A 19,655-nucleotide genomic window follows, 5' to 3' on the forward strand; every position below is an offset into this window, starting at 1 on the left:
ATTCCACCAAATATTGATTTCTGAACTCTTCCCACCTTAAAACATTAGTGTTGTTGCTTATAAATAAATATTTTCTTCGCATCATTTGAGGTCTGAAAGCACTGCATCTTTTTTGTTATTTTGCCCATTTTCTGCAAAGAAATATTAAATTTTTGCTTGTATTTTTGGAGACATGTCAGTAGTTCATAGAATGAAATAACAATGTTAATTTTACACAATCATAAACCTATAACAAGTAAAATCAAAGAAACTGATCATTTTAAGTGGTCTCTTATTTGAACAGGATGACATACAGAGGACTCATTTGTACCAAATAAACAAATAATGTTACATTGTATTGTCAAAAAAATGTGGGGGGAAGGGGGGGGGGCAATAAAAAGTTGGATGTAAAGGAAGTCAGTGTTTCAGGATTTTTGCAGTTCTCCAGACACAGAGGATCATAAAACTGAATGCTGGTTCTCCATGTTTGGTTCTGATTCTGGGGATGCAGAGCAGACATGAACCTGAAGACCTGAGTGGTCTGGATGGTTGGTACGACGACAACTCAGCCAAAACGTATAAACTAACGTATTTTAAAGTCTGTCCTCAGAACTACAAGCTCCGTCCTCCTTGTTTTACTGAGCAGCAGCGTTATGGATCAGCTGCAATTTTCTGATTGCAGTTTGCCATAAAAGCACGAATGAGTTTCTCAAGGTATTGTTGGAACATTAGGCTTTTAATTTTGGAAATGCTCTGCAGGGGATAGAAGGCCAACTTTGTAACTGTCCTTATGTGTCTCCAAAGGGTCATGTTTCTGGCCTAATCACTAATAACTAAAGCCGAGTGCTGACTCTTGATTGTTTCTCTTTAGGTCTGAAGAAAATTATTTTAATTTCTTTTTATTCACATGGATAAAGTCGCATCCACACATCCATTCCTTTAACTGCTTTTCTCAACGCTTGGATGTGTTCTTAGTCACCTGGTGATTGTCTGCAAAGTTAAGACAGCTTCAGTTATTTGTAATAACCTAAACTAGAGAAACAGAAGTATTAAATAGGAGGAACCCCCATTCTAACCTTTGGCTTAACCTGCATGTGTCTTTTGTCAACCTTGATGAAACGTTAGCTAGGTACTAATAAGAAGAACTTAATTTCCAAGATAATTCCCCTCTTTGGTTTAGGTGTGTTTTTGCAGGGGTGACTCAAAACCCATGCAGGAAGCCAGCCTGGAGGACATTAGTGCCCACATCTGAAATGAGGTCTTGTGGGCAAAATGAGAGAAAATAAAATCCGTTATCAGCTGGCAGGGAAAGTGGATGCCCACACTTTCCCTGCAGCAAAACATAGTAAACAAGAGCCATCCAAGTCTGGAGTGATGATGCTATGCTCTGCAGCCCCGGCAGCATGAATATGACTGTAATGAGTCATCGGTTGAAAAAACACAACCCTATGTCCAAATCACAAAATTTAGTTGAGTTTCCAAATGATGATTTTAAAAAGTTTGATGGACGCTGGAAGGAAATCATGTTAACTGAAAAAAGTACAAGCTATGAAGTGCAAGTGTTTTCTGGATTTGGTGACAGCAGGTCCTCCAGCTTTTAGGCCCAGTTGTTCAAAGCTGAATTATTTTTGCATACGCAGAACAAAGACGTTATTTCAACATAACTCGATATTTTCACCTTTTCAGGCAAGAAAGTTGTGCTTTTTAATTACTTAAACGAAATAAGGTAAAAGAAGAAACTAACTTCATGTCTTGTGGACATCAGATCATTTTGGGTACTTGTCCTTCATGCCACCGAGTAAAAACACCCAGAAACTGCAGGGAGGCATTTCTGCCTCGTTTGGATGATTCTGTCTTTGTCACGTTGACTTTGCTCATGCTACACCTCACTTCTGATTCGCAGCGTCGAATCCCCACTATATAAAATTAACCTTTCAGATAAATAATAACAAATACTGTGAAGGAATAATCTCCCTTTCCATAGATCGGTTGTAGGTAATCCGCTGTGACCACCCCTAACTGTAGCAGCCAAAAAAAAGAAGAAACCTTTTCACATTTTGTGCATCAAAGCCAGAAACTATGTGTTTTTTCACAGATCTCAGGCCAACACATAAGATTTTTTTTTTTACTAAAACAAATATTTAAAAAATGTGGCGCACATTTGAATTCAGCCCACCAGAGAGAAGATTTAGCTTCACCTTTGGCTGCAATTACAGCTGACAGTATTTATCAAGTTTGACCACAGATTCTCAGTTGTATTTTTTTTTTTTGCCACTGGGCAGTTCTTACACATAAATATGCTTTAAGTTAAACATTTCCATTGCAGTTCTGGTTGCATGTTTCAGGTCTCTTCTCCTGCCTGACGGGGAAACGCCTCTCGAGTCCCAGGTCTGATATTTTGCAGCCACTAAACGATTTTCTTTTCCGAATGACCGACCTTGACGTCGACTTGGAGTGGCATCTCAGTCCCTGCTGACGAAAAGCAGCACCAAGCACGATGCTGCCACCACCATCTTCCACAGCACAGATGCTAGGTGTGTAATGCAAGTAATATGTTTTCCATCACAGATAGCTCTTTGCGTGTCGGCTGAAAAGTTGAATTTTGGTCTGATTTGTACCGAGCAGCTTCTTCCACGTTTGCTGTGAGTAGCTTCTTGCAAACAGAAAACCTGATTTCTTCAGCCTGTCAGTTTAGGTCGACGCTCGTCCCATTTTCCCCAGGATGGATTGAACAGAGCTTGGGATTTTTGCTTTATGATCAAACTCTAAACATGTCAGCATCTTTCTCTCTGACCTGTCTGCTGTGTTCCTCTGTTTCCATGTTGTTGTTTGTTCACTAACAAACCCCTGAGGCCTTCACAGATTAGCTGGATTAATGCAGAGATTAAACATCTGAACTCTCTAGTTGACTTCATTTATTGATTGTGGATTCTGTTTTGGGGTCCCATGGTAGTGGGGGCCAGAATTAGAAATGCATGACACCCTTTTCATGTTTTATCGGTAATTTCTAACATTATGTCCATTTCTCCTTACACTTAGCAGTTTTGGCCTTCTTTATGTTAATCTGTCTCATTTAATACAAATAAAACACATTTTGCGTTTTGTGGTTGTAACATGACAAAACGACAAAAAAAAGTTTAAGCAGAATCAATACTTGGTCTTAAATGCTGGATCATTTATTCTCCACATGCAGCCTTTGAACCTCAAAGTTGCAATAAAGAGAATTTTGTGGGGTTTTCTACCACAACACAAGATGGCACTAGAGGACAGTCTGCACACAACTATTTGTTTTCTCACAATGTTGCAATCTGGACATTGTCCCGAATATGTGTATGAGGTGTAGAAATAATGCTTTAGCTCGATTTGCATGGGTGCACATTTAATTTTCTACTCTTTGCAACACAATTAAGAGCAGTGGGGTAAAATGGAAATGCTGCCACGGCATAAAAACCCTGAATCATATTAGGCTTCATTGATAAAACCTTACAAATACTTTTTCTTAACGAAAACGCATCGCTGTTGTAAAACAGAAGGAACATGTGATCTGATTGAGGCTGCACTTACAGTACTCAGGATAACTTGGCTCAAGAGCTGGCTGGCGAGCCGGAGTCTAATCTTAGCCTGACCTTTAATTCCCCTCTTTGACCTTAAGCTGTTAAAGCGGCGGCCAAGACTGGCATGCAGGCACTCAGGGTTGTGGTAGTTCAGCAATGCCAGGACACTGGACAGCTGCCACGAAACCCACAAAAGGTGTCCAGTTTTAAAGCAGAGTAGTAGCTGGGACACGTCTGCAGAACTGCACAAAGACGGCGAATACAAGTTCTCAGATATGATCATTTTATTTTAATTTTTTCCACTTAGATCAAGGCGTGCAGCGGTTGCAAGATGCCACGCCGCTGTCGAAGGTTTCAACTCACAGACCTGGCTTAAACTCACATGGTTATGATTCAGGTTTGACATTTTCTAATCTCCTCTGCAGAGCTTTCTTTTCTGATGTCAACAATGTTGCCAGGAAAGAGAGTCAAAAATAGATGTGGAAGCAGCAGCTGACATGGCCGAGCCTTGTCATGTCTTTGTGTGCAGGGGAAGAGAAGTGAAGCAGTTAATCTGGGAGCACAAGGCACGATCCCCTTGCACACACCTCCACAGTTCCTCTGCATTCTGACTTTAAAAGAAAAAAAAAACACACACACACACACAACTTTCTTCCAATGCATCCTTTCTGGTATTTCTAAATGGCCTCAAAAAAAGCCACAGTTCAACTGAGTAAATGGACTCAGGCACGCTCCTGTGCGCATATGTGAGCGAAATTGAGCAATCGGGTTTCAACTTTTGACTTCTGCAGAGCAGATTGGAGCTGCAGGAAAAGAATAGCAGCAACAGAGTCAGTCAAGTGAAGGGTCATGGTCTTTGGACATTAAATGTCACAGTCAGTAAGACAGAGATTTGATCCCCCGCCCCACCAACCTATTCGTTCGCTCCATGTGGCTGCATTCACTGAGAAGGTCAGCAGGGGACCCCTGTCTTTTTTCAGACCACGATGTGAGGCCTTTAAGGTGTGGCCGTCTAAATCAGGACTGTTGAGACTTCATGACACCTTATGCAAATTAAATAACAGCAATATTCAGGTTTATAATGAGCAGGAGGATAGGGACGAGACGGTAGCAACTCAGATAAAAGTGAAGTTTCAAACTTTGCAGTTAACGACCTTGACATTCAGGAGGAGGCGTTGCAAGGATCGTTTCTAAAGGGGCGTGGCTTCAGGGCCCTGGTCAGTCATAAAAACTCAGTTAAACTTTGCTCTTCCCCACTCACACCCGGAGTCCCAAGACAGACTGAGTCATCTCACAAACGGTAAATGCCTCCAAGCAAGTCATTAAAGCGTTTTAGTCAGGAAACTGCAGGAATTTAGCAGGCTGCATGTTTGATTCAAATCACCTGTTGACAGCATGGATGGCTCTGTTAAATGAGTCTAAAAACATGTGGGCATGACATTGTTTGAAATTTGACCTTTTGGATATTGGACTAGATATTTAAACTATAATTTTGTTCATCCCATTGTGTTCTTGCAGAGACTCTTTGCTCTTGGTTCACGTAAATTAAAACTTTCCCCCAGTATTCAGCTAGATTGATTGGTCTATTGCCTGTTTGATTTTTCTGTTTTTTTCTTCTGCAAATATTAAAAAAGAAATGCTTCTCTTTAGAAAACTAGTGTGAATTGTAGACATTTGTGGATTAAATGGCTATTTCTGTTTCTCCTTTCAGAGGACTAGACCAACTCAGGCAAAATGGTGAAAGTCGGTATCAATGGGTAAGCGCACTTTTAAACTTGTCTATAACAAATCACACCTGGTGCCACTTTTAATTAAAACCGCTTTAAACAGGAGCTCACATATACATATATATGTAAGGAGTTATTTGTGTACAGAGATTTTTGTGTCGATGCAAAGGTTTGTGCTCAAAGAATCTTGCATGTATGTTTTTTTATGAGGTCTACTTTTAAATTGCTTAAGTCTGCAGGGAAAATTGCTCTAGATGTTCATTTTTCTACTGATTACATCTGATTCCTAAATCCTGACAGTTCAGTTTTGTTTTAACATCGTGCCACTAGAGGCCAGAGCCCTTGTGGCAGATAAAATCGATGATTTGCAGCAGCTGAAGCCACAAGTGTTTTCCAATGGAGGACATGCACAGGTGCTCGTGCCTTAAAACTGACCATTGAGTAACTGCTCAGCATTCTTTTACTGATCTTTGAACTTTGGCCTTCAACAGATAACATTGTGGGCAGTAATTTCATCATCAGAGGGGTTGTTCGACAGGAGGTTGTTTTTTTTTTTTTTTTTTTTCCTGCTGATGGAAGCAAACTCAAAAGTCGCAGAGCACACAGTCTGACGTTGGATCACGAATCTGCTCTTTTTCCTCTACGTGCCTGACTTCCTGTTCCCTGCAGCTGCAGTGTTTAAGCGCGGCATATCAGGCCGGATTTTTGGACCCGTAGGGTTAAAGATTAACCCAGCCATTGATCAAACGTTGCACTGGCGTCATAAGGATCACCACATTTGAGAAACATTGTGACTTTCATCGACAGAACGCGGTCAGAGCCCCTGCAACACACCTCCTCCTGCCCCTCCTCCTGAACTCTGGCCTTTCTTTGACTGCAGTTTCATGTCTCCTGGGGTGTTATCTATATTCCCACATGGAAGAAAGGGCTACACTAGTAGAGTGAACCAGATCCCTCCAGGGTTTTACTGAATGTCAAACTGAATCTCACGGACTCATTTCTGTATTTATATGAAGGTTTTCACCTTTAATTTCACTGAAACCAAAGCAAAACTGGGTCGATTGAGGTGGCATCATGTTGCCATCTAGAGGCCAGACTGAGAAGTGCATTTTTGTTCACCTTTTTACAGATTCGGCCGCATCGGTCGTCTGGTGACCCGTGCTGGTTTCACCTCCAAGAAGGTTGAGATTGTGGCCATCAATGACCCATTCATCGACCTGGAGTACATGGTAGGTCAAAAAATGAGAGCCAGGTCACGTCATCATGAACACATGCTGAAGATTTACAAAGTAGAGGTAATATTTTTAATGAGCAGTGGTTATTTTTGATATGGCTGACTAGGACTCCCTGCTCAGGGTGCCATGGCCTTGGGGGAGGAAAAACAACCTTACCAGATGTAGAAAACTGAGCATAAGGGAAGCAATAACGGCATAAATGTAGCAGTGATTACCAGAAAATGGAGAATGGACACGCAAAACTGACACTTTACACATAAACACACCCATTAAAGAAAGTGGAATATTAAGTCCATATATTTCAGGAACTTGATCACAACAAACACATTTTAGATGAATGTTTGAAAATGTTTTCCACTTGCAGCTCATAATATTAGAATATTGCATCAGGCCAATAAAAAAAATTACAGAAATCTCTTGATAAGTATATTTGATACCTGGTTTAACGTGATAAATTTTCAAAAGCACTTCTAATCTGATAAATGAGCTTAATTGGATGCATATTCTGATTTACTGAATGTGACTGTATAGCTGTAAAGTTAATTTCTGGTCCTTTCAGGTCTACATGTTCCAGTACGATTCCACTCACGGCCGATTCAAAGGCGAGGTCAAGGCCGAGGGAGACAAGCTGGTCATCGATGGACACAAAATCACAGTCTTCCACGAGTGAGTTCACCTGGCAATTTCACAGTTTGCTTAGTAGTGGAGCACAATGAGGTCTACACCAAAAAAATGCTCTAATATCAGCTTAAAGGCAGCAACGGCTGAACTTTTGTTTTGTTTCTTTCTATAGGAGGGACCCAACCAACATCAAATGGGGTGAGGCTGGTGCCGAGTATGTTGTGGAGTCCACTGGTGTGTTCACCACCATTGAGAAGGCCTCCGTAAGTGCCAACGCCTCTTGAGTGTAATGCTCTTTTAGAGATGGAAAATATTTTAAGAATAGTCAGTTACTATGCTTGGAACATGCATGGATAAAATAAAATTAAAAAAATTGAGAATCTCATTGGTACTGGGGAAGTACTGTTTTTCCGCTACATGCGCTTGTTTAAGTAGCATGTCAAGAGTTTCATGGGTTTGGGGAAAAGATGGAGGAAGGCTTTGCACATTTGGATGAACTCATGGCATGTCCAGAATGTTTCCCTCCTCTGGCCAACACAGATGAGCTGGTGTAGCTGATGGCGGTTTTATAAAGCTCTCATGTCGTAACAAACCAGACTCGGTCACATTTACTGGATGTAGTGTGGTGGACTACAGCTGATTTTGATGCCCCCTCTTGAATTGGTTCCTTTATTGCATGCAAAACGGATCACATGTGTAGATAAACTTGAAGGTTTTTGGCCATGTCCCCATGAAAATTGATTTTTCCAAAATAACCTTTGTATTGGTAGATTTTTTTTAAAATTTGTTTCAAAAAACAAGATTTGTGAAGTAGAGTGATTTCCACACAAATCCATCAAATTAAACTCTGTAGGTACAAAACTTCCTTTGAAAATTAGAAAATATACAGCATTTACAAACATCTATTCATTGACAATTTGAGGACCCCAAAACCTAAAAGCCTTGGACTACTGAGGATATAAGTCATTGCTAAAATCTGCCCCAATTGCATTTTCTTCCTCAGCATGCTATAAAGTTTTGCCGTCTCCACTTGGTGACCATTCATTTTTGAGAACTTTTCTTGGATGAAACAAAAAGTGATGCATGTTGCCCATTTTCTCTCTGACCAACCAGCAGCCTCTGACGGTAGAGGCTGCACGCCTCTTGGCAGTGTCGCTTGTTAGTCTTGACTTCTTACACATTATTTAATAGCTACCAGTAAATGAGTCGTTTCAAAGACATTATTTCTCTGAATGCAAGCAGTGCAGTCTCAGTTGGAATATGAAGCCCACTGTCTTTTGCTCAGATTTTTGTCTGCGGCTACATTTTTGCATATTTTGATTAAATTAAATGGTAGTAATCATTAACCTGACAAACTGATGTTTCCCTCAGTGTTTTAGTTGCTGCATATGTCTGTTTAAATCCAAAATGGATGTTTGCCTTTAAAGTTATCCATACAGCTTTCGAAATGTATTTAAAAATGGATTAATTCCTAATAAACATGACTACAAAATTGTTCTTTGAGATGTAAAACATTTTTGCATCATGTTTAGAAAGTTGCTTGGTGTGAAAATCCTTTTCTTCTTCTTTCCACACTCCCCAACACTTTACTTTAGGCTCACTTGAAGGGCGGTGCCAAGAGGGTAATCATCTCTGCCCCCAGCGCTGATGCCCCCATGTTTGTCATGGGCGTCAACCACGAGAAGTATGACAAATCCCTCCAGGTGGTCAGGTGAGGATTATCCATGTGAACAGCAGAATAACTTTCTACCAATCGCCTCAACTAGGCTAATTGTTCTTAAAATGTCTCCCTTTAACAGCAACGCCTCTTGCACAACCAACTGCTTGGCACCACTAGCCAAAGTCATCAATGACAACTTTGGCATCATTGAGGGCCTGATGGTGAGAATTTGACTTCATCCTGGAACATTTGGGCTGACGGCGCTGCTTTAAGCCGCATCCTCTTTTAATCTCCTCGTCCAGAGCACAGTCCACGCCATCACTGCCACACAGAAGACCGTGGACGGCCCCTCCGGCAAGCTGTGGAGGGACGGTCGCGGCGCCAGCCAGAACATCATCCCCGCCTCCACTGGCGCAGCCAAGGCTGTTGGCAAGGTCATCCCTGAGCTCAACGGGTTGGTCTCCAAAAATATCTTGCTATTTAATATAGTCTATACCTGTAGCAGATGTGTTGATTTGCCTAAGTGCATCTGTTGTGGTCTGGCTTTGTCATTTTCCAGTAAGCTGACCGGCATGGCTTTCCGTGTCCCCACTCCCAACGTGTCGGTGGTTGATCTGACCGTTCGTCTGGAGAAACCAGTAAGTTGCGGGAAATTGGAATCCCTCTTCATTTTTTTTTATTCCTCAACATAAAAGGAATAGTGAACAAAAATGACAGTGATTTTACTGCTAAATAAATTGCACTTTGCTCATCTGTGTTAAATTTTCATTTAGTTGCCAAAAGGTTTCAAGTTACTCGTCTTTTACAGGCCAAGTACGATGACATCAAGAAGGTTGTGAAAGCCGCAGCTGAGGGTCCAATGAAGGGCATTCTGGGATACACTGAGCACCAGGTTGGCACACTTTTCTTTTTGTTGGAATCTTGACTTTGGACAAAGTATGGTGAATCTGATTACCTTATAATGTTGGGTCAGATTTGCTCAATAAATTGGGAAAGATGGCTGATCTCTCTTGTTGCAGTTTCAGCTGACAAGGCCAGTGGGTCATGAATCCCAAAAGAGCAAAATATGAGCCAAATGTTCCTACTGCACCCAAAGGAATATCCTCCAAATGTAATTAAAATGTTTCTTAATCTTGCTGGTGGGAGTTAATTTGCTCACTTTGTCCTATTTGCTCTCCTGCAGGTCGTCTCCACAGACTTCAACGGCGATTCTCACTCCTCCATCTTTGATGCTGGCGCTGGCATCGCCCTCAATGACAACTTTGTCAAGCTCGTATCATGGTGCGCCTTTAGCAAAACCTGATTAACCTGCATTTTTACTACCCACAATGCTTATGACTCGTTTCCCTTTGCTTTAAGGTACGACAACGAGTACGGCTACAGCAACCGCGTCTGCGACCTCATGGCCCACATGGCCTCTAAGGAGTAAAGCAACCAGCTGACTGGCTGTCACAGTGTTGCTTTCATTCTCCTTTCTATACAGAGTTGTAAATGTACAAGATGTATGATCTGTGACTCTGCCTAGTTCCATCAGATGGTCGACCCCTACCATCATCGCATGCCTGAGGAAACGTCCCACATGACAAACGAGTTAATCTGTTGACCAATTCTTTCTTTTTTTTTATTTGGTAAACTCTGTTCTGTTCTTGTGTTGGATGGAGTGAAGGTGTGGAAGTTCTCTTGTCTGCAGTGGTCTAGAGCTGCAGTCGGTGGCGAAATAAAGTCCTTTGTGAGATTTAAGGCTTTCTGTGTCCTTTCTTGTTGCTATGCAGTTTAAAATGATCTTCCACCTCCAACTTAACCCCATTTCTCCTGCAATCTATATATTTTGTTTTGTTTTCAAATTCCACAAAGCCATTCACCAGCTCTTTGGTGTGGTGAGGAAATGTAATCTCGAATGTGTCGCATCTAAAAATATCTGCATTAGCAGGACTTGCAATTATGTGTTCAGCATCAAATGCAAAGGCAGGTGATGCTGAAGGAGTGTTCTTCCTTCCTACTCATGCAATAGTGTGGGAGGAATTTGAATATGCAGATTATGTGCAGCAGGTTTTCATTTCTTTATTGTGTGTAAATATGCGAACAGTGAGTCTTGTACTGATTAAAAAAAACACAAATTTTAGGTACCTTGTTTTGGCATCTGGTGGACTTAAATTCTTTTCTTTTTTACTATTCTGGCTTTGCATGCAAGTTTGCTTAGATTTAATTTGGTATTCAATTGTTCAATGTCCTTTCCGAAGGCTTAAAGTGCTTTTGTAATGACAAAGCTCAAACAGAAACTGGGCCAGATCTACAGAATGGTCTGAATGTGTCATTTCACAAACTTTCCTATTTTACTACAGCTCAAAATTAAATCATTCTTTCCACTTTTTAAATCTTTTGAAATGGATCCACATTTTCCCAATCTGAAAAAAAATGAAATGGTTGTTCAAACTTACTGCTACTATGAGAAACGTATCCAAATTTTCAAAATGATGCATTTAATTGGACTATTAAGTAAAAACTCCAAGCTGAATTTGACAAGTTAGGTCTTGCACAATAGAGACTGCTTGTCCCTGGCCCATCATGAGTCCAAAGCATACTTGGTTTATACGTTCACATTTTTTCATGCATATCAAACGAATATTAATGTTACAAGATCCTTAAAATAAATCGACTCAATTGGTGGTGTGGCAACTGTCTTTAAAAAAAAAAAAAGAAAAAAAAAAGCAAAATAAGATCCATAAAGAAATGGAGCTGTTGAGAACGACAGCCAGCTGTGTTGAAAATGGTTTGTGCTAGAATCAGCTGTAACCAAAATAAAAATGAATTGAGAATAGGCCTTCAACAGAATTTCTTCGAGCATTTCCCTGATTTCTCCACAGCATGCTATTGCCACTAAGTGTCACTGTGAGGGCGGTGTGTTTATTTTGGGAAACAAACACATTGTGCTTTGCAGGTCTGTCAAAAACATTCAACTTTGGACTCTTCTGATTAGAGCTGCCAATTTGTCTCCAGTAATGACTTTTCCTGCCTCTCTTTCAGTTGTGCCAAACTATTTCCCATCGATAAAGTAGAGTTTTGTGCGACGTTCAAAGCTCTGAATACGTTTAAAATGTTATTTATGGTGTGATGTGAAAGAAACTGATCGTAGTGGATACAAAAGTAGAATCTTTTTTTTTAATTATTTTTTTAAGGTTTCTAAAATCATGTATCAAATACATCAAATCACGTTGAAGTTTGTGGCTGTAACGGGTCATAATGAGTGAGGGGCAGAAACACTGAGCGCCGCTGAGCTTTGTGGACTTCTATTCGTGTATTTACGGTAGCAGGATCCTCCAATCCCGCAGCACTTGCTCCTGCTTGCGGTTACATCTCCCAGCCTGAACACCATTAACGCGGAGAAGCTGGATTTGTTTGTTGTTCATTCATCCTCTGCGTTTTTTCCGCTTCACTTCATTCGGTTTATTTTGCAGCTCATCTCTTTGGTGTTTGGTGGAGTTTACCTCTGCTGGGTTTCGGTTCCATATTTGCTGTTGTTGTTGTGGACCGTCAGAGATCAGGGATCCAGCAGCAGCAACAGCAACAGCCGACGTTAAGACCTCCGGGCTTTAGGGATCAGGTTTTTATTTATAAACGCTTACATAATCAGGTAAAACAGTGGTGGTTTTACGCTGCTTCTGCGGGCTGCGCGCTGCTGTTCAGTGAAGTTTATCTTGAAATATTATTCTGCTGTAGCAAGACATTTCTCCGCCCGAGTTCATGCCAGATCTGCAGCGCTTTAGTTTTAAGTACCATAGCATGAATCCTTTGTTGGGGGCCAACACGCATCTCCAGCAGCACCCCCAGCAGAGCCAGGCCCCCGGACACCCGGACTCCCCCTCCGTCCTCCTTCCCGAAGCCGCGTTCGGTGCACCGGACCCGGCGTCTCTTCTCCTGGGTGATCAGGCCGCCCCGGGGCCCGATCAGCCGGGACATCCGCAGACCTCCCCTTACCTCCACCACACCCACAGCGGCCCCTACCAGCACCGCGCAGCCCCGCCGCCGCCGCAGCAGCAGCCGCAGCAGCAGCAGCCGCACCCCCCTGCAGCCATGGCCCTCAGGAACGACCTGGGCTCTAACATCAGCGTACTCAAGACCCTCAACCTGAGGTTCCGATGCTTTCTGGCCAAAGTGCACGAACTGGAGCGCAGGAATAAGATACTGGAGAAGCAGCTGCAGCAGGCGCTGGATGCCAACAAGGGCTGTCAGAATGGATGCTGTGAGAACAAGCTGCACACCCAGGAGGCCGGGGTGCAGACGGGGTTTGTAGGGACCATCCCGCTCAGGCCAGGCTCTCTTCCCTTCCACAACACCAACAATTCAGCGAGGAGGCCCACGAGCCTGTTCCCACCTTCATTTGCAACAACCCACCCACCAGCAGGCTCTGAAAACTCCAGCTCTACCCAAACTAGTGGCACCTGTAACCCAGCCATCACCATCAGCCAGGCCTCTCCGTGTGTGGACTCTCCAGGGTCGAATAAAACAACCCAAAGCTACTCCACCAACCCTCCTCCACGGTTTCTCCCGGGGACCATCTGGTCTTACAACCACACTCGTAAGTTTGGCCCCGGGGCAGAGCGCCTGCCAAGCCCCGGGGTGTCCTGGATGCACCCGGATGGAGTCGGGGTCCAGATTGACACCATCACCCCTGAGATTCGAGCGCTCTACAACGTCCTGGCCAAGGTGAAGCGAGAGAGAGACGAGTACAAACGCAGGTAAATGGACTAAAACACTTTTATTTAACTGTTATACTACAAACCCTCTCATTGCAGAATTATTTCTTGAGTGTGTTTTTTTTTTCACGGTCTTCATTGGATGGGTGAGCAGGACTGCTAAGCAGCTGCAGATCAGCTTTCTTCAGCAGGAGACAGCTGATCTGCAGAGTCAGCACAAAACCTGCCCATCCTGCACCTCCAGCTTGGTCTGCATTCACCTCATGCTTTCAGCACAGGGGCAGGTGCTGCTGCCACAAATGCCATGGAAAAAAAAATGCACATGTGAGGAGCTAAATATAAATGTGACTGACTGTTAGGACTGCAGAAAGGCCAGGTGGTGGCACTCATTTCCTAAAATGCAGCCGAAGTTTCTTGTTATTGAGCCAGTGATAGAACAGAGGCCGCTTCTGGTTCTTTTAGCTTATTGCTGGTTAGAATTCTTCATCTCTGTTGCTTTAACGATTTAATCAGCTAAATGTCATCATCACCATCATCATCATGATCATGTGGGCCAGATTTAGGCCATGGCTGTGAGATGACATCACTCTGCAATGTTCCTCTCAGAACAACAGCTTACTGCTGCAATGCGTTCAGTGTGACTTTCCCTTTAAGAGGATAACTCAGGATTTAGTCATATGGGGTTCTGCTGAAACCGTATAAGATGTTAATATCTAACCTGCGGTATATAACTCTTAAAGCATCTTGGTTTAGTATAAATTCAGATTAGTGAGAAGTATCTGTTATCAGATGTTGTTCTGTGGACTCGAACAATTCAGACTTTTTTTTTTGAGAAGTTGAACTGCATACCATTTGCAGAGATGCTGAAAGGAGTTTTAAACTGTGGCGTTTCAGAGTGGTGTTGAGTTTGCAGCTACATTATGCAGAACTGTTGGTGTCAGAGACTAAAGGAGAAGCAGCCATGGGCGATAAAGTTTTATCACAATATTTTGCAACAGTAAAAGTGGCAATAAGAACTTTTTATTACTTCTTTTTAGTTAACTGTGTGGTTCTGACTGCATGACACAGCCATCAAATCCCCACAAACGGATACAGCTGTAATGTGCTTCTTTAAAACACCAGTCAGATAAAGACGTGTGACTTGCATCACTAAGCTGCTCACAGTAACCGCATTTAACCATATTTTTAAGATTATTGATACGAACAATCTCAATCAATACGGACAGTTTTGGCGGGGTACAAGCGCCATTACTTAGAATTTGTCGTGACAACTACGAACCAAAATTCTTGTCATTGCTAGAAATGTATCACTTTAAATGATAGACGATATGAAAGCGCCCACCCTTCAGGTGAAGTTAACGGCTAATCCGGGAGGAGCCAAGGCCAAATCAGACTTCTAATGTCTTAAAACAACTTTTAATAAAAAATATTTCTGCAAGCTCTATTTTTTTTGACCCATAAACTGTTGCACTTAATGTTGGACAGAGGCCAATAATTAATTACACAGGAAATGAATGTAGGAGGCAGTGCGTCACCAATTAGCATTCTGCGTCAAACACCTTCTGAAGATTGAGTATGCAAAACATTTCTGGTTGGGGTAACTGATAGTAAAGGAAGCAATAAAACAGATTTAACCTAAATAACTATCACATATTAGCTTTTTAAGCCACTTTAATTGTTATTGTGTTTACATGCTAGTCGTGTTTATGGTAATTATGGATCTCCAGGTGCAGCCGACGAACTTTATTGTGCACTGGTTCACCGTTAGGTGTGAAGCAGCCAGTCTGAGACCATAAAGTATCGACTTCTCCCTCCAAGTCAGAGGACTGGTTTGCTGTTGCACCTGCAGGATCCGATTTAGAGCCTCGTCATAAAATATGTCTCATCCAGTTGTTGTTTGACCTTTTTCCCTGTTTTGTTCTGTGTGTTTATGAAGGATCACAGTGCATGGAGGCAATCTAAACACGCTAATATCGCTCATCCCTGTATCTCGGCAAACAAATGCTCTAATAATGTCTCCTTAATGTGACACCACTGTTTTAGACATCCAGTGGTGTTTGTGAAGGCTTTAGGTTTAACAACACCATTAAAAACCCAGAAGTTTTCAAAAACTGAGTCAAAGGTTTTTTATAGACTTGGTGGAAAATAATCAGCTCTGAGAGCCACTGAAAGCAGAGTATTGGCCTACTTAAACTGAGTAATGATGCCAATTCGACATTTTATTATAGTTATATCTCTGTAGTTTTGCAGGTTTTTGCAAGGGGCCCAGAGTTCATCTTGGTGGAGACACCAAGAACTGATGCTAAGAAGTTGCTAGAAGCAGTTAATCACTGGATCCAGGTTGGTTTCTGGGGAAAACTCTTGTATATCCCTTCTGGCTTAGGAATGCCTTGGAATTCTCCAGTTTCCCCGTCTGGACCTGGTACCTCCGATTTTGGACGATAAACAATAGATGGATTTGCTTTTTTAATACAACTGGAAACACTTCACTGTACGTGTTTCACACAAGAAAGTTAATGGTGATGCACCCATATCCCCTGTAAATAATCACTTCTCTGTTATAAATCATCCAGTGTAAATGGGATGAAAATTTTGGCTGTGTCCCTTGTGCATTTTGGGTTTTGTTTGTTTTGGATATTTTGGGTGCTGAAGAGAAATGTTAATTTAATTAAAATCAATTTAATGGACAGTAAAATAGCTTAACTTTAAGGGGCTAAAGGTCTGAGCAGCCTGTAGCTTTAGCCTAAAAGCAAAGCTAACCTGGATCAAAGCTGAATGAAGATGGGAAGAGAGTCATCTACTTTCTGCTTCTCACTTTCTAACAGGACCTCACTGAAGTATCCCTTTATAGTTTGTGAATGAAAAAGACACAGCATCAACCCCCTTTTTCTGGAGGTAATGCACCTTTAAATCCTCGTTTTCAGTGTGGGACACAGTTAGTTATTGTCTTCTCTGAGTGACCTTCAGCAGGCCTCATGTTCCTGCGCACTCGTCACCGCATGCCCTCGCATTGTGTCCCAGCGATCAGCGCCTCATTCTTCAGAGACCATCCCAGCCGCGTTATAGTGGCTCTTTGTGGACGAGGCGGAGAGACGACTGCAGCCGCTCAGGAATGCGACGCTGCTCCGACTCCTGCTTTCTTTGCAAATCGAGACTATAGAGACCGAATTAACACGTGTCCAGCTGAGACAATAAATGAATCAGTGTCTGTGCATCTGATGAGAGCCTTTAAATTTCTCCAATTGTGACGTTATTCGTCATTTCCAAATAGAAGCGAGGTTGCACTGATCCAAGCCTCTGTCATCCGTGTCTTGTTGTTTTTCATGTCAGTCGGTGCCCCTCACCTCCCTCCTCTTTTGTAACCGCACTCTCTGTCTCTTCTTACCTTTACATGAGCAAACCAGAAGCAGACATCCCACTTCCTCTCCTTTGCTCACACTTTCTTCCATTGCGCAGTACCCCACCTCCCCCCCTACACACACACTGTATCTGCAATGCAGCATGCTCTGCAAAGCTGTAGCAGCTAAAAGGAGGGGGCCTCAGCACTCCTCGACTATGTGCACCTCGCCCATCGAGCAAGCGTCCCCCCCTTCAACGCCTGGAGCCCCCTCTCCTTCATGACTCAGATCCTTTCAGATTTAGTATTCCCTGATGGGTTTGGCGTTTTGCAGCGTTCTGCAAGAGTTTTTAGCAGAATGCAGAGCGTGGATTTTCCCCTCATGAGTGGATGGTATAAGACCACATTTTCGTCTCGCGGCTTTTCAGTGTATTAAAGTTAAGATTTGTGAGTCAATCATGTGAGCAGCTGCATGCGAATCATCTGTCAGGAAGTCAGCAAAGTGCTTAGTTTACTTCTCACACGTTTCCCCGCAAACGTTTCAGCTGTTTGCTTTTCATGCAGCATGAAAGCAAAGTTAGAGTTGTTAGAGTTCCTTTCTTTTTAGAAATCTTTGTATTTTATCTTGAAATTATATCATTCCAGAGTCAAAATAAATTGGTCCTTATGAAGAGGTCTTAGGATGGTGTTTTAAAACCATGAGTCAAAAATTGAAAGCAGATAAAACTAAAAATAAAAAAAATCATACATTTATATTTCTGACTTTATTTCTTCAAAGTTTTCTTTCATTTGTTCCCCACAAACCAAGTGATGTCTTTCAGACCCTAGAACCCATGTAGGAAAACCCTTCTGACAGTAAAAGTTTTTCCTTCTCAGTAATTTTTGCCTTTCCTTTACACCTAAGGGACAAAGGAGTTGCTTTGAGTCAATTATAGCATGCAAGTCTAATAAGTGCCTTTCGAAATCAAAAGTAGCTCGTCAACTTTTACAAATTCTTTTCATATTACTTTTAAAATACAGAAAAAAAGGTTAACTGTTTCCACTTTTTTTCCATCCGCCTGTCGTCTGATTCAAACCCGGGTCCTTCAAGGCAACAGCTCTGCACTGAAACCTTTGTTTTCATTTCTTCACAAATGCAAATCTTAAAAGTTTTGATTTGTATTCAGTTCTCCTGAGTCAAAACGTTTGTAGTACCAACTTTTGCTGCAATTACAGCTGCAAGCCTTCTGAGCACATTTGCAGACTAATGTTTTTACCCATTGTGTATTCTGAATTGGCTCAGACTCAGTCAGACGGGACAGAGAGGATCTCCTAACTCTAGTTTTCATGTCTTGCCCCAGATCCTCTATTGGATTCAGGTCTTGACTTTGACTAAATGTGCAGGTTTTCCACCAGACGGCAACATTTTCAGCTGTAGTTTCCTCCAGCTGCAGCATATTTGCCGTGTCTCCTACATGGATATACTCTTAAGATGCCATTCTAATGAAAAAGGCTGATTTGTGGATTCCAGGCTTGGTGTTCTATTGAAAACCTTTGCAGCTCCTGCAGAGCCTCTGTGGGCCTTTTGGCTGCTTTCCTGAATAATCTTGTTGGTGGTCATTCTTGGTCTGACCACCATGTCTCTTCAAAACCTGGGGTGTTGTTTTCTAACCCGACCCTCCTTTTGAACTTATAAACATCTGTGTTCCTTGATCTTCGTGATGCTCTTTGATCTCTAATGTTCTCTAATAAACCAGAACATCTGGATTTAGACTTATCAAGTTAAGTAGAAGCACTGTAATTTATTTAGGGCTGCTGAATAAAATGGTTGCCACACTCTTCAGGTTTTTATTTGCAAAAAAATGTTGTAAACACCTCATCTTTGTGTTGTTTTATGAAATAATTGTCTGAGCAAACGCACTGAAGTTGATGTTTACAAGGCGTTGTCGCTGCTTTTCCAAATTTGACAGAATGACGGTTCTTGACGTGGTGCCGTTTGACCACTTGCATCAATTTTTCTGTCACGCACAGATTCCTCCATCAGTAATTACATATGGAGTCATAAGCAAATCTTCTGCAAGCTCAGTTGTTAAACATTTGATATCTCTCTGCTCATCTTGCAGAGTAGAGATGTTTATTAAGACTTATTGTAAGCTTGTTATGACCTGAAACTATGTGCATTGAAGCTAAAACTCATTTTAAATCTAATTATCATCACATAATTTATTTAAAAAATGTATGTTTGACTTGAAAAACCATCTCTTTAAAAACAGATTCTTCCTATCTTTGATATTTATTTGTGATTAACAAATGGTAGAGATCCTTTTTTAGCGCAGCAGCAGATTAAAGTTTTGCTGTCGCGCCTCAAAAATAAAAGTACAAAGTTGAGGAGTGAAAGGAGGAAATGAGTGAAACAGCATTTTCTGGTGAAGCAGCAGTTGGGCAGTTTTTCAGAAATTTAAAACAAACAAAAAAAAAACGTTGATCGCTTTAGGCGAGGGCAGTTTTCTGTCAGCTGGTTCAGAGGCCTCCAGCTGTGCAGGTTTAGGAAATGTTCCCTCTGTTGCATTATATCTGCTATGGCATGTGCTGTATTGTTTCTCATAGACAAAATTTTGAATGGATGCTGAGCAACCTCATGGAATATTTGAGGATTGATAGTTTACGTCAAAGATGGCGCAATGACATGCACTTTATATTTGTCTGGAGTAAGATGCAGGAGTACAGACTGGCTGAAACTGCTACTCACCCTGGCATGTGTGTCTTTAGATGGGAGGAAGAATACACAATGAGGATGGACCTGCAGCAGAAGATTGCAGATCTTCAAGAGGTAACACTGTCTGGCAAAAGTTCCTGCATGGATCTATAT

The 19,655-nt window shown here is 41.9% G+C and overlaps 2 protein-coding genes across 8 annotated transcripts in view; both read left to right on the plus strand.

Annotated features, from left to right (window-relative positions):
- Positions 1-4,762: 4,762 nt before the first annotated feature.
- gapdh (glyceraldehyde-3-phosphate dehydrogenase) lies at positions 4,763-10,516 on the plus strand. Its single transcript, XM_007550118.2, has 12 exons — positions 4,763-4,833; positions 5,245-5,290; positions 6,390-6,489; positions 7,055-7,161; positions 7,289-7,379; positions 8,712-8,827; positions 8,916-8,997; positions 9,079-9,230; positions 9,336-9,414; positions 9,585-9,668; positions 9,960-10,057; positions 10,136-10,516. Exons 2-12 carry the CDS (start codon positions 5,268-5,270, stop codon positions 10,203-10,205), a joined length of 1,002 nt encoding a protein of 333 aa, XP_007550180.1. The 5' UTR covers positions 4,763-4,833; positions 5,245-5,267; the 3' UTR covers positions 10,206-10,516.
- Positions 10,517-12,086: 1,570 nt separating this feature from the next.
- Positions 12,087-19,655, plus strand: part of LOC103136735 (intermediate filament family orphan 1) — an 18,155-nt gene continuing 10,586 nt past the window's right edge. For 4 of the 7 annotated variants that reach the window (XM_016670504.1, XM_016670505.1, XM_016670506.1 and 1 more), the window contains exons 1-2: positions 12,087-13,512; positions 19,556-19,616. In XM_016670504.1, the coding sequence (XP_016525990.1) occupies positions 12,518-13,512; positions 19,556-19,616 (1,056 nt within the window). In that variant the 5' untranslated portion in view covers positions 12,087-12,517. The remainder of the gene's footprint in view (positions 13,513-19,555; positions 19,617-19,655) is intronic. The other 3 variants (XM_007550119.2, XM_007550120.2, XM_007550121.2) reach the window with 1 other exon arrangement.

Source organism: Poecilia formosa, unplaced genomic scaffold, assembly GCF_000485575.1.
Source record: "Poecilia formosa unplaced genomic scaffold, Poecilia_formosa-5.1.2 Scaffold34, whole genome shotgun sequence".
Taxonomy (NCBI): Eukaryota; Metazoa; Chordata; class Actinopteri; order Cyprinodontiformes; family Poeciliidae; genus Poecilia; species Poecilia formosa.